This window comes from Argentina anserina, chromosome 6, assembly GCF_933775445.1.
Source record: "Argentina anserina chromosome 6, drPotAnse1.1, whole genome shotgun sequence".
NCBI classification, from domain to species: Eukaryota; Viridiplantae; Streptophyta; class Magnoliopsida; order Rosales; family Rosaceae; genus Argentina; species Argentina anserina.
The window spans coordinates 27,497,118-27,509,806 of NC_065877.1; the positions used below are offsets into that span (position 1 = coordinate 27,497,118).

The 12,689-nt window shown below is 37.2% G+C and overlaps 2 protein-coding genes across 3 annotated transcripts; both read right to left on the reverse strand.

Moving 5' to 3' along the window:
• Window positions 1–4,943: 4,943 nt before the first annotated feature.
• LOC126800531 (GDSL esterase/lipase 1-like) lies at window positions 4,944–6,630 on the reverse strand. Of its 2 annotated transcripts, XM_050527907.1 has the most exons (6): window positions 6,589–6,630; window positions 6,333–6,521; window positions 6,092–6,213; window positions 5,729–5,956; window positions 5,365–5,614; window positions 4,944–5,262 (listed from the first exon to the last, which is right to left on the reverse strand). In XM_050527907.1, the coding sequence occupies exons 2-6, from the start codon at window positions 6,412–6,414 to the stop codon at window positions 5,027–5,029; spliced, it is 918 nt and encodes a 305-aa protein (XP_050383864.1). In that variant the 5' UTR covers window positions 6,415–6,521; window positions 6,589–6,630; the 3' UTR covers window positions 4,944–5,026. The 2 variants fall into 2 exon arrangements, with proteins under 2 accessions (XP_050383864.1, XP_050383863.1); XM_050527906.1 differs by having other exon boundaries at window positions 6,333–6,621.
• Window positions 6,631–10,140: 3,510 nt separating this feature from the next.
• LOC126800536 (GDSL esterase/lipase 1-like) lies at window positions 10,141–11,848 on the reverse strand. The gene is made up of 5 exons (XM_050527913.1): window positions 11,538–11,848; window positions 11,331–11,452; window positions 10,974–11,195; window positions 10,581–10,836; window positions 10,141–10,485 (listed from the first exon to the last, which is right to left on the reverse strand). Exons 1-5 carry the CDS (start codon window positions 11,800–11,802, stop codon window positions 10,250–10,252), a joined length of 1,101 nt encoding a protein of 366 aa, XP_050383870.1. The 5' UTR covers window positions 11,803–11,848; the 3' UTR covers window positions 10,141–10,249.
• Between the last annotated feature and the right edge of the window lie 841 nt (window positions 11,849–12,689).

A 12,689-nucleotide genomic window follows, 5' to 3' on the forward strand; every position in this document is an offset into this window, starting at 1 on the left:
TTTTAACTTCACATAAACAAACTTATCATATTGAGAGTTTGTCTATGATTAATATTTTTTTTTAATTTTTTAATTTACTGATTTGTCATTCAAATTGTAGATTGTCATATTTGGTATCATACTCAATTTTAGCATCAATTTAGATGTCAAATACTAAGCTAAAATTTAATTTGATTTAACTTTATCATAAATATTACATTCTTACCTTGTTTATGTAGATATACTCTTTATATAAGTGTCATGTGAAAAGAAAGAAGTTGGAAAAGAAATGAGGAAAATATTTTGTTTTATGGATTGTGTTGTGAAAGTGGTTGGAGAACGAGATCCAATGAGGGAAACAATTTTGTTTTATTGATTGGATTGCATTTTCACTCATATTTACTACGTTTGATGTTATATGTCTACTCAAAAGGTGTCTAATTGTAAAGTTACGCAATCTTGTTCTTTGATATTTTTTTCTCTTCTTCTAGATATATAATTAGTCATTTTAATTTTGATTGAGATAGCTTATTTATCTCAACCATTTACATTATTAATGTACCTATTAAGAAGGGCTTAAGTAACATAACTTCAAACCTAAAGAAAAAGTTGATCACAAGAGTGTGTATATATATATATATATATATACAAGACTTTTCACATAATGAGGTCCTTATCTTAGCTTAAGGTACAGATTTTCATTTTTAACCAACTTTTTTATCGCGTTTTCACATCTCCACCGTCCAATATCTAGGTTATAATGTATAGATCATCTTCACAAAATTTCAGCTGATTTCATGATCGTTAATGTATCGAACTAATCAAAACCAATGGACGTATTGAATTTGTCGAACCTGAACCGTTCTATATTTAGCAGTCTGATTGCTTATAAACAAACACCCATGTGAGCAAGTGAATGGGTGGAATAGTCTAGAGAGGGCTTAATGAGCTTTTTATTGAATTTCTAATAGAAAATTATATATATTTAAATATATATTTATATAAAGTCATAGAATAATTGTTGGTAACAGTTACAACCTTTTGAACTGTTTTACGTGTTCGAATTTGACTTTATATAAAGATGACACTGTGGTCGTTGTTTCCCATCGAAAATTTCATCTCTTCTTCTTCCTCCCCAAATCGACTTCTCTGAAACACAAAGTAATTCGCCAGGGACAAGTTCTTGTGCAAGAACTTGTACCAGATAGTTGTATCTTCAAGATAGACGTTCGCAACTGCAGCACAAGTGGGGACAAATTTATGTCTTAGATCACTGCAAAACAGGCCTCTATCTGAATCAAGTTAGTATTTTCAATCTCGATTTCATTGTGTTATTGTTTGTTGTTAAATTCGATTCAATTATACAGTTATATATATCTTGTGTGTAATCGTGATTTTGGTTGGTTCTAATAGTACCTTCCAATTAAGCCTATGTTAAGAAGAGGCTTGAAACGGCAACGAGGGGTAAGGAAAATCCAGTAAGCGTAGGAACAATCTTCAAATCCTCAAGTCTTCAAGTCTTCAAGCCTACATGCTCTGAAACACCAAGACCAAAGTTATCTACCCAAATCGTTTCATCCCGAAAAGCACTTATCCAAAAACCTCCATTCTCTCACCGTTGTGCGTTTTTAGCTCCCACACAAAGCTTCACGCTCTCAAGTTCCTATCCTTTTGATTTCCATATACAATTTGATTCGCACAGAAGTTCTTCCCATCAATTGTGTTTTAGGTAAATTGTGGCCCATTCATCACTCAATTCGAAAAGAATCCTCGGAGTTACCAATTTTTTTTTTATGTACGAAAACAAAACTAGGCTGAACTCATCACTCTGATGAATTAGTTTTTTTAGATGAAAAGTTTCTTTCAAATGGTATAAATTTCTGCCCTAGAATGGGCGAAAAGAAAACTTTAGAATCAGAGGAAGAGAAAGATAGCAGTTGAGGAAGATAGCAGCTAAAACAACTGCAGTGACACAAAATATAGAATGAGGAAGATTAAGTATGCCGAGCTCATTATTTGAGGAGGAAGTGGACATCATTCTACTTGTCAGAGAGTTTCTCCCTTACCAGCTAATTAACACTAGGAGCTGATATATCTTAATGATTTCTGGATTTTGTTGTGTAGTAGCCTTTTGTTTTAATTTTTTTTGAAGGGTGTGTATTACTGTATTAGTCTATTAGATTATTGCAGTGAGTGAAAACAAAGCTGCCGGACAGATAGGCAAGCCGAACCAACCTCTTTCGCATTTTGGGCTTTGAGTCTTTTATGAGCTTCTTTTATTAGATTGTTGCACTTGAAAAGGTTGACAGCTCCTCTAGGGGTACAGAATTCTTAATTTATAAAAAATTTCTCCACATTCCATCCGATTAACACTGTTAGTTACAAGACTATCACAAAAAATAATAGATCGACATGAGCTAAGAAAACACAATCTCAAACCAATCAAACCGATTCCAAAAGTAGCTGATAACCTACTCGTTATCTATCTCAAGATAGAACCATTCCAAATTCCAATAACATCACATACCAAAACTTCCGATATATTTCAGAGTCAACTTCCCCATCACATTGACACATAGACATAATCGATTTTAAAATAATATTTGAAAATGACATGCATAATAAACATGTGCACGTACTCAATGACATGACCAAACTCTACCATCTAAAACATAAACTCTCGCTCAAGGAGGAGGAATGACAAAAAAAACAAAAACAAAAAGACAGACCAAAACCTGCCGCCACCACCTTCTATTTTCAGAGACCACCACCCAAAGTCAATGTCGGCCGCCTCCGTTGAGCCATCACCCAAACCCACAACCAGCATTGCTCGTTGTGCAACATGATGAATCCAACGGAAGTCGCCAAGTTCCATATCTGGGTTGGAAGAGCAACCTAGAAAAATCGTCGGCTCATCCTCCCTTTCACAAACCGCAATGACGCTAGTACCACCTGCTGACGAGACCAACCTGCCAACTCAAGAGAGGCATAAGCATCTCCATCGGATTTAGACCCCTGCAATACCAGAATACAACCAAGCAATCCAATGTACAACTTTTGGAGCAACCACCGTCTGGTAGATGTGGAAAAGCTTGGACACCAATTGACCTAAGCACAACTCCCGTCTGGTAGCAATGTCAATGGACGCGTTGCCAGATGGAAACAATTTTTTTTTTGAAAAAGAACCTTAAAGAGGTCTAGTTTTCACGAAGCAATTAGGAACTTATTTAGAATAAAAGAGTTTTGTCCTATCCATAAAAAAAAAGTTGGTATATTTGTATTTGCATTGAGCATATTTTTGGGTGACTGGTTTCAGTGGTTTGCTATAGACAACAAAAAAGAAAAATTAATTTAAACTAATTTTAATCAAGGGGAAACATATAGTTGTACGTACGTGTACGCCTGGAATTATGGAGATACCACCTTACTATATATACGGTCTCTTCGTGATTGCTTAATCCTTACTTAAGCTAGCTACTGGCATGAAGTATGTGACGCCAGGGATTGCATATTAAAATGTTTTTTGCTACCATATATATATATATATATATATATATATATATATATATATATATATATATATATATAGTCCTTATCCAGAGTGAAGTTCCAATTTTGGCACACTTTTCGGACAAATTTTTTCACCATAAGCGATTCAATATTTAGGTATGCTATTCAAGATCATCTCTATAAAGTTTCATCCAATTTGACAATGATTTGAGCTTTCAAAATTGAGATTTACACGAACGGTTCACGTTGAACAATTTTAATTCATTCATTGATTTAATCTAATTTTAATACCTTAACGATGTCCGAATTAGATGAAATTTTGTAGAGATGATCTTGAATAGCATACCTAAATATTGAATCGCTTATACTGAAAAAATTTGACCGAAAAATGTGCCAAAATTGGAACTTCACTCTGTAATTTCAGAGTGAAGCTTCTCTCTGGATACTGATATAGTACCTATCCAGAGTGAAACTTCACTCTAAAATTACAGAGTGAAGTTCCAATTTTGGCACACTTTTTGGTCAAATTTTTTCACCATAAGCGATTTAATATTTTAGTATGTTATTAAAAATCATCTCCACAAAGTTTCATCCAATTTGATAATGGTTTGAGCTTTCAAAATTGAGATTTACACGAACGGTTCACGTTTGAACAATTTTAATTCATTCATTCATTTAATCTAATTTCAATACCTTAGCGATGTCCGAATTAGATGAAATTTTGTAGAGATGATATTGAATAGCATACCTAAATATTGAATCGCTTATGATGAAAAAATTTGATCGAAAAGTGTGTCAAAATTGGAACTTTACTCTGTAATTTCAGAATGAAGCTTCACTCTGGATAGAGATTATATATATATATATATATATATATATATATATATATATGGAGATACGTAATTGAGAAACAGCGTATTACTCGTTAAATAAGTAGCTAGCTTAACATAAACACTTTGTGTTCAACTTAATTAATCATAGATATGATGGAACGTACTGTTTAATTGGTTTCCACTTAATTTAAATCTTAACAACTTATTGGAGTAATTGCTAAGGCTTTCGAACAAGCAATTCTGACAACAACAAAAAAAGTGGGGGGGGGGGGGGGGGGGGGTGCCTGAAGCACGTACACGGTGAGTTGGTGAGGCAGGCATGCATGAACAGATGGACTAGTCACTAGTAAGTGAGAAGAAATTGAACCACGTCCCGGCCAAGAATTCATTAAAATCAAAGATACCGTGCTCATTCGATCACGAACAACTACTTCTCCTTTGTAATCCATTAAAAAACACTCTTTTATAATCGTAAAAAAATGTCGGTCTAGCCAGTAATTAATAGTGAACATTTGAGTTTTGAGCCACATATTATGTGTGGGGAGAAAGAGATAGACATTGATAAACAGAGGTCTATTTTATGTTCCATCAATTATGAAATGGTTTCGTACCGCTACTTCTGAAGAAAGAAGTATAGCGTAATTAGCAATGATCCTGGACCATATCAAGGGACAGATCTCAAATTTGTACACCGGCCCTTGGAACTAGTCTTGTTCAAAAAGCTGTTGGACATTGTAAGGCCATGTCACATTTGATGTTCCACTCCAAATCAGCTCCGCCAACTGCAGGTTTGCCCTTTCAGATGTATGACTGCCATCAAACCACACACTATCTCCAGGAATACTGCATAACTCATAAGGCACTGTTCCATTGAGTCCGCCACAATCAGATCCTCTGTATGCCCCTCTACCGCAACATGCATCTCTTCCATCCTTAAAGCCTTCACAACGCACCATATATACACTACTAAGAATTACATGGATCATCGTATATTGATAGTAGTAATCCATCGATCAAATTACATAGTGCTTAGCTAACCTACCGTATTTAGCTGGGTCAAGTACTCGATCGCCAAGAGCATCATAGTACTCGAATATTGAGTATTTGAATCCCGGTAGTTGGCTCTCGAGCTCTTTGAGGACACTGGCTAGAGCGTTGTTGTGCTGCCTCGCCAGACTCTGGAGCCCTTCGACGCACCCTTGAGTGTCATATTCTTGTTTTGCATAAGGTAAGCATCCAAGAGGTCCGGCATTTTGAAATGCGATTTTCCTTCCTCCTAAGTCGTATATTCCCTGCAGACAATACAGAAAATAAGTACTTGTGTGAGATATATTATTAAGAGTTTAAGACTGAGTCCTGAACTCAGACGGAAGATAAGGACTGGTATTAATCCTTAATAAATTTACTTGGAGAACAGTGGTCAAGTTGCCTATCACAGTTTCTATGAATTCATGCTTAAGGGCCTCGGTGGCATTTTCTTGGTAGTTGGCGTAGAAGGTGAAATAATCGTTGCCTCCCATGCTAATAAAGTACACAGCGCTACCCAGCAACTTCTTGGCCTCTTCATCACCGAGTTGCTCTTGCAACAATTCTGTCACGTTCTTAAAATAACTCAACTGTAATGGAAGATTTATCTGGAACAGAGAGACAGAGAAAAAAGAAAAAAGAAAAAAAAACTTAGATCGTGGGGCCGAAGCCAATAATGTTCAACAACAATTACAAAGCTTAATTAATTGCAAATGAGAGTGAAGATCGATCACAGTTCTTACAGTTCCTGGCTCAGTTTCAACTAGAACTCCAGCTCCAGCTGAAGCAAAGCTGGCTCCATCAGTAAATGTTTTTGGATCTGGTTGCAGGTAGGGTGGAAGCATAGGCAAATTTGCGAACTTGGCTGCAAATTAAACCAGCATGGATTGACTTTAAGTATTGAACTACATTATCTATTTGCCACACAACCTGTTTTGTAAACACGTACGAATGCACGATATACATTTGGCTAGTCTAGCTTACCGATAAAATCCGGCACTATACGGCCATCGGAAAGCCTTCCGTTTGGACGGTGAAAGTAGGTCTCTCCATATGGCCATGTCATTGCTGGGTAGTCTTCGAAGGTGACATTAGGGAGGTATTGATCGTTGCCAGGGTCAAACAGCGAGTCTCCGAACACGAACAATGCCTTATATCGTACCTCATTATCGTCTGCAGGTTTATTGTTGAAGTGATCTTGACCATAAAGAAGGTAGCTAACTGGGTTGAAAAGGCTTACCAGCACATAAACAAGATAGCTAAGACTTGCCATAATACTCCAAATATCATGACATATCTCGAATTCTCGGTCTCCAGTTTTATAGGCCGGTGTGGTTAAATTAGTGATAATTGAACAGCATGTGATGTGCTTTACCATACAATAAAACACGTCATTAATTAATAAATAGAGATTAGGGCATGGCCCGTCATTGTACAAGACTAGAAGGAGTAGATGAGCTTGTGAGAGCGAGTGGTAGCTGACTGTGTCAAATTGTGGGTTCAATTTACGGTCATACTATCTTATAGTACCGAAATTTCGAATAATAAAAATTTGAATTTAAAATCATGAAAATTTTAAAACAATCTCAAATATATTGAATTCATCTTATAATAACAGTATATCGAAACTGAGTCCACAGCACGACTCAGTCGACTTGAATAATACATAACCAGTTTATATCTCAGTATTATAACAAATGGAAATGTAAAATTCACTCAATCATCATCACAAATAGAAGAAATAAATCTTCAAAGTAAGCCCTCTGAATCTGCTAATCCCCACCTGTAGAACTATCCCCTACACTATTTAATTGGCGCACCAAGATTGTAAACACAAACCCGGTAAGCTTTTCAGCTTGTATGAGTAAACCAACAGTATAACATACATCGCACACAAAAGAAATATGACAGATAACATTTAAAGACAAACATATTCATGTGACACTGGACAACCCATATGTTACCCAATACCATTTACAAAATATGTGTAATCATGAGACACTGGGCAACCCATCTGTTACCAAAAATCATTTAAAAACATGGGTACTCATGAGACACTGGGCAACCCATCTGTTACCCAAAATCATTTAGAAAAATGGGTACTCATGAGACCCAGGCAACCCACCTATTACTCCTGATGCAGTACACCAACAGGCACTGGGCAACCCATTTGGTTACCCAAAATTATTTAAAAAATGGGTACTCATGAGACCCAGGTACTCATATATTACCCCTCATGCAGTACACCTGCAGACAGACTAGAGCTCTAACTGAATCGTAACCGACACTCGGGTAATGCTTGGTTCTAATTACTGCCAACAACGTCCGAAGATCAGAAAACGTTTTAACAAGACTCAATGTTAAAACCACGTACAATATAACAATCATCACATGTTTATGTACTACCACCAAACGACTCTTGTACAATAATATAAATATCGTCTATACAACAACTCATATATATATATATATATATATATATATCGTATTTACCATTTTTGTACACATACACAACCCACTATATTATATAGATGTCACAGTTCACTCTTTTTAAGAAATCGTAAATATGAGTCACCGCCAAGGATAGACTTGTCATAGTGAGGTTTACTCACATTCACCATAATCCATAATCACTAAAACCTTTTAAAATCATTTATTAAAATAGCGTTTCACTTACACATGAACCGTAGATGATTAGGTTCACGTAATTTAAACCAAAACATATTTTTAGAACAATTTTTATAAGCTAGTGATGCAATGACTATGTTAACAACTCAAACTAAATTCAATAATTATAACACTACTTCGATCATGATGATCATTGTGAGGTTTACTCACCTTATTTCCTGCGTGCAACTTCCACGACACCGAGAGCGATTCCCTCACTCGTTTCGTCAGTCACCTAATAGCATGATAAAATGCTTAGAAAACGATACGTAAAATCTCAGGTGACGATTCATTACAGCTAAACACATGAACAGTGTTAACAAACCATTGTTCATGCGCCGCCACCGTTCCAGTGACCACCGATGATCACCACGGAGGAGGGAGTTCTCCTCACTTCTTTAAATGGAAGAGTTGTATTGTTTCTTCATTTCTGGGCTTCAAACAGCTCGAATCTCTCCCAAACACTAACCCAGATCGGCAGGGGACGAAAAGACGGTTCCAACGCCACCGGTCTCACTCAATTCCGTTGTTGGACGACGGAGATATGGCCGGAGAAAGATTCGACAACAAAGAGGAAAAAAAAACCCGAGCTCAGGTGAACAGTAACCGAGCTGATTTTGAGAAAAAAAAAACTGATTTTCTAATTTTTAATCTCCTCAATTTCATTTTATACTCGTTCTAAAATCAGAAACAAAACTTTTGTTACTAACAACTTTCACATACGACATCCGATTAAAGCATGTCGCACATCTACGAACTCGTATCGACGAACTATACGACTTTCATGAATGAAGTTTTCTGAGATTCCTAATGGATAAAGAGTCAACTCTTGACCCCTCACGGTGACATTTTTGAGTATAAATCGCTCGAACACTTTCGTTTTCTCTCTCGTAGTATATAATCGGATTACCACTAATTTAAATATATCCGAAAAATAATTATAAATTTCTGGGATATTACATATTATATTAGGCAATAATCTCAATTCTTTGCCAAAATTTAAATAAAAACGCAACATTAGGTTTGGACTAACTAGCTAGCCATTTTCTTTATAATTTTTAGCTCGGAGGATGTAAGAATGTGAAAATATAGATCCCTGCGAGGTAGCGTAACATTTTGACATGATTATCATTGATTTGAACTCAAACCCAGTTATTATTATCGTGAGCCAAAGCCATTATAATTATGAAGTGCAAATTGAAGAATGAGGATCATAAAACAAACTCAATTGAGTAAAGTTTTTACCCCGATCGGTGGACCGGGTCGGGTTAGTGGACCGGGTCGGGTTAGTGGACCGGGTCGGATGACCGGGTCGAATCTGTTGACCGGGTCGGGTCTAGAGCGTTTTTTGGGGCCGGGCCGGGGCGAGCTCTAACCGGGTCGGTGTAGAGAGATCGGGGAAATGCTTCGGCGAGCAGCGGCGACTGAGGACGTCTGGCGAGCAGCGGCGAGGAGCGGCAAGCGGCGGCGAGCAGCGACGAAGAGCGGAGAGACTACTTCGGGTCGAGTAAGATCACCGGAGATCGTCGGATGGCGCAGGGAAGGAGGCAGAACCCGACCGAAAGAGATGAAAGGCAGAACCCGACCGGAAGAGATGAAAGCAGAACCCGACCGGAAGAAAAAAAAACGGGAAAAAAGTCCCAGAACAAAAACAGAGCTCAATGCTCTGATACCAAGTTAAACAGCGACAAGCGTGGCCCGTGGACCAACTGTACCGATATTGTCCCAACTTAGCCACCTCACAGGTGTTGGGTTTTAATCACAAAAGACCTCGGTACAATTGGTTATTATCCACTAACTTATAAGTTTTATTTTCTTTGTCACTTCTTAAATGTGAGATCTCTCCTCTCCAACACTATCACTGTTAAATTAGATTTACACATCCCGCGCGCAGTTTATGAATATTCTGGATTTTACAGCGAGATTATATTATTTGGGCTTCGAGTAAGTGAGTAATTATATTATTTAGGACTGGTAGTTTGGTCAGCAGAGCACGCAAGAGCCATGGACTAGTAAGTTAAAAGGAACTGAACCACGTACAAACAAATCAATGTAATTAAACGTGCGTGACTTGTTCCATCAATCCATCATAATCCAAAAACCTTTCCATCATGAATGATAATTGACAAATGGCGGATAACATTATCTCAGAAATTGAATAGATTAATAAAAATCATGATAGATGTCATACAACATGTGTCTGCAAATAACTCAAATTGTTAATCCACATTTCTCTAAATTTCAAATAGAGATTTCAAATTGTAATGGTCTGTGACATTTGAAGTACATTGATTCCACCATATCTTAGAAACTTGGTGGTAAACCGTTTCAGTTGGATGATTGTCGAAAAAAACATATTGGGTTACATTGTCACATAGTTCATACTCTTTCACACCTCCCCTTCCTCCACAGTTCTGATGTCCTCTGTATGGACCGGAGCCACAACATGCCGCTTTTCCTTCCCTCAAACCTATAACAAACAGAGTAACAGAGATTACAAACGAATCAAAGGAACCAGACCAGAAAATTAAAATAGGAGTACGTTAGTCGATTATGGATCAATACCATATTCTGATGGTCTATTCATTCTTTCAGTCAGGTATGTGTAGAAATCGGCACTCGCATATTTGAATCCTTGGAGCTGGCTCTTCAGCTCTGGGAGCGCTTTAGCAAGTTCGATATTGTGAGATTCCACTAGTGATATAGCTTCTTCCATACAGGCTCCAATGTTATCTGGATTTCGTATTCTAAAGCTTGGTAGACAACCAAGAGGTAACAAGTTTGCAATCCCGAATTTCCTACCACCTACCTTATATATTTCCTGACACATACATCAAAATCATGTGAATTAATTAATTCATCCTAATTTTTTTTCTTCTCTTGTTAATTATCATAGAATCTGTCATTTGTTATGGACTACTACTCATAGGAATAGTTGGAAAGGATAGTATAGTTTACCCCGATCGCATTTGTGAGGTTGCCAATAACCATGCCAACATATTCTTCATTTTGAGTCGAGCTGTAATTTTTCGTAAGAGGGGTATAATAATCATTAATTCCAATGCTAATTAGGTAGACAGCTGTAGAGATCAATGTGTAGGCTTCTCCATCACCTAGTTTGTGCCTCAATTGCTTCTCCACATTTTTGAAATAACTAAGTTGAGTTTTTAAGCCTATAGCCTAAAACGAGAAATGAACAATATGCAGTCAATCTATAATTTGAGTTAAGAAAGAAGGCATTTACATATTCAATTGATTCCCAATGCAATGCAGAAAATCAAATTTTGATGGCAAATATAAAGCAAGATCACATACAAATCCTTGATATGTTTCAGCTAGAGCACCAGCCCCACCAGAAGCAAAGTTCACCCCATAAATATAGTCATCGAACCCGGGTTGTAAGTATGGTTGTATATAAGGTAAGCTTGCATACTCAGCTGCATTCGATTTCAAAAATAATCAGCTTGTCATGAACAGTCTAGTGTTGAAGAAAATGTAAGAATTGCGAAATTTTAAATTTACCTATGAAATCTGGGATTAGACGCCCATTGGAAAATCTACCAGTTGGATACCTGAAGTAGGATTCTCCATAGGGCCAGAAATTGGACTGAAAAATGTCGGTTGTATTTATGTAGTCGTTGTTTCCAACATCAAATACTGAATCACCAAAGATGAACAAGGCTGCATGTTGCTTCTGAACCTCAGAATAACCCTCAAGGCAGCTGCTTGGAAAAAGGAGGCCTGCACATAAAGCCAGGACATAAATTTGAAATCTGGAAGTTGCCATTCAGATATGTTCTGTTGTACGATCTTTATTGTATCATTTTTCTCCTTTCTTTTAGTTCTAAGATCTACGGTTTAGTGGATAAGAAATCGATTGTCGTCAATGGAATAGTCTTCATTTTATTTTTATTATAGTAGCTTCATGCGCTAAGCACATACGTACCTATAATGACTAAAATAAAACTACGAATAAAGAGAAAGAAAACTAGTATATTGTTGAAGGAAAAATATCATTATTGTGCATTCGTTAAAATAAATAAACGGAATGAATTAATGAAGTTTATGATCAACGGACATAACAGATCAATCATCATTATGTAGTCTTAATTATCATTGTAATTACCATTTACTTCTATTGTAATCATGACCCATATATACAGGGGATTATCAATGAAATGAGTAACCAATTCTATTTTTTCCTACAATACGTTGTCACCACGTTGCTTTACCTTTGAGTTTTCAGGCAAATTAAAAAAAGGAAAAAAACCCTAGTTTTTTCTGAAAAATCCCTCCTCCCATGAAAAATATCTGACAGCAGACGGAAATTTTTTTGCAGAAAAGGAAAAAACCAAGAAAAATAGCATAAATCGATTTTATTTTCCAGTGGGGACCCATAAAATCTCTCTGGGCACCCATGTTCTCTGATCTGCCGTTTGCCTTGCCCAAATCAGCGACGCTAGCTGCATCTCCTCAGCGCTGCCTAGTGACGACGATGCAACGTCAACGCTACAGCACCGACAGCCGCTCCTGCACCTATCCGGACCCACGCCGGCGAGCCTCCATGTCTGCGGCGTCTAGACCGACGAGCCCAGATCCGGACATTTGTTGTAGCAAACCCCCGATCGTTGAAGACACGACCTAGATCGACAATCCAATCCTCTCCACCAACGC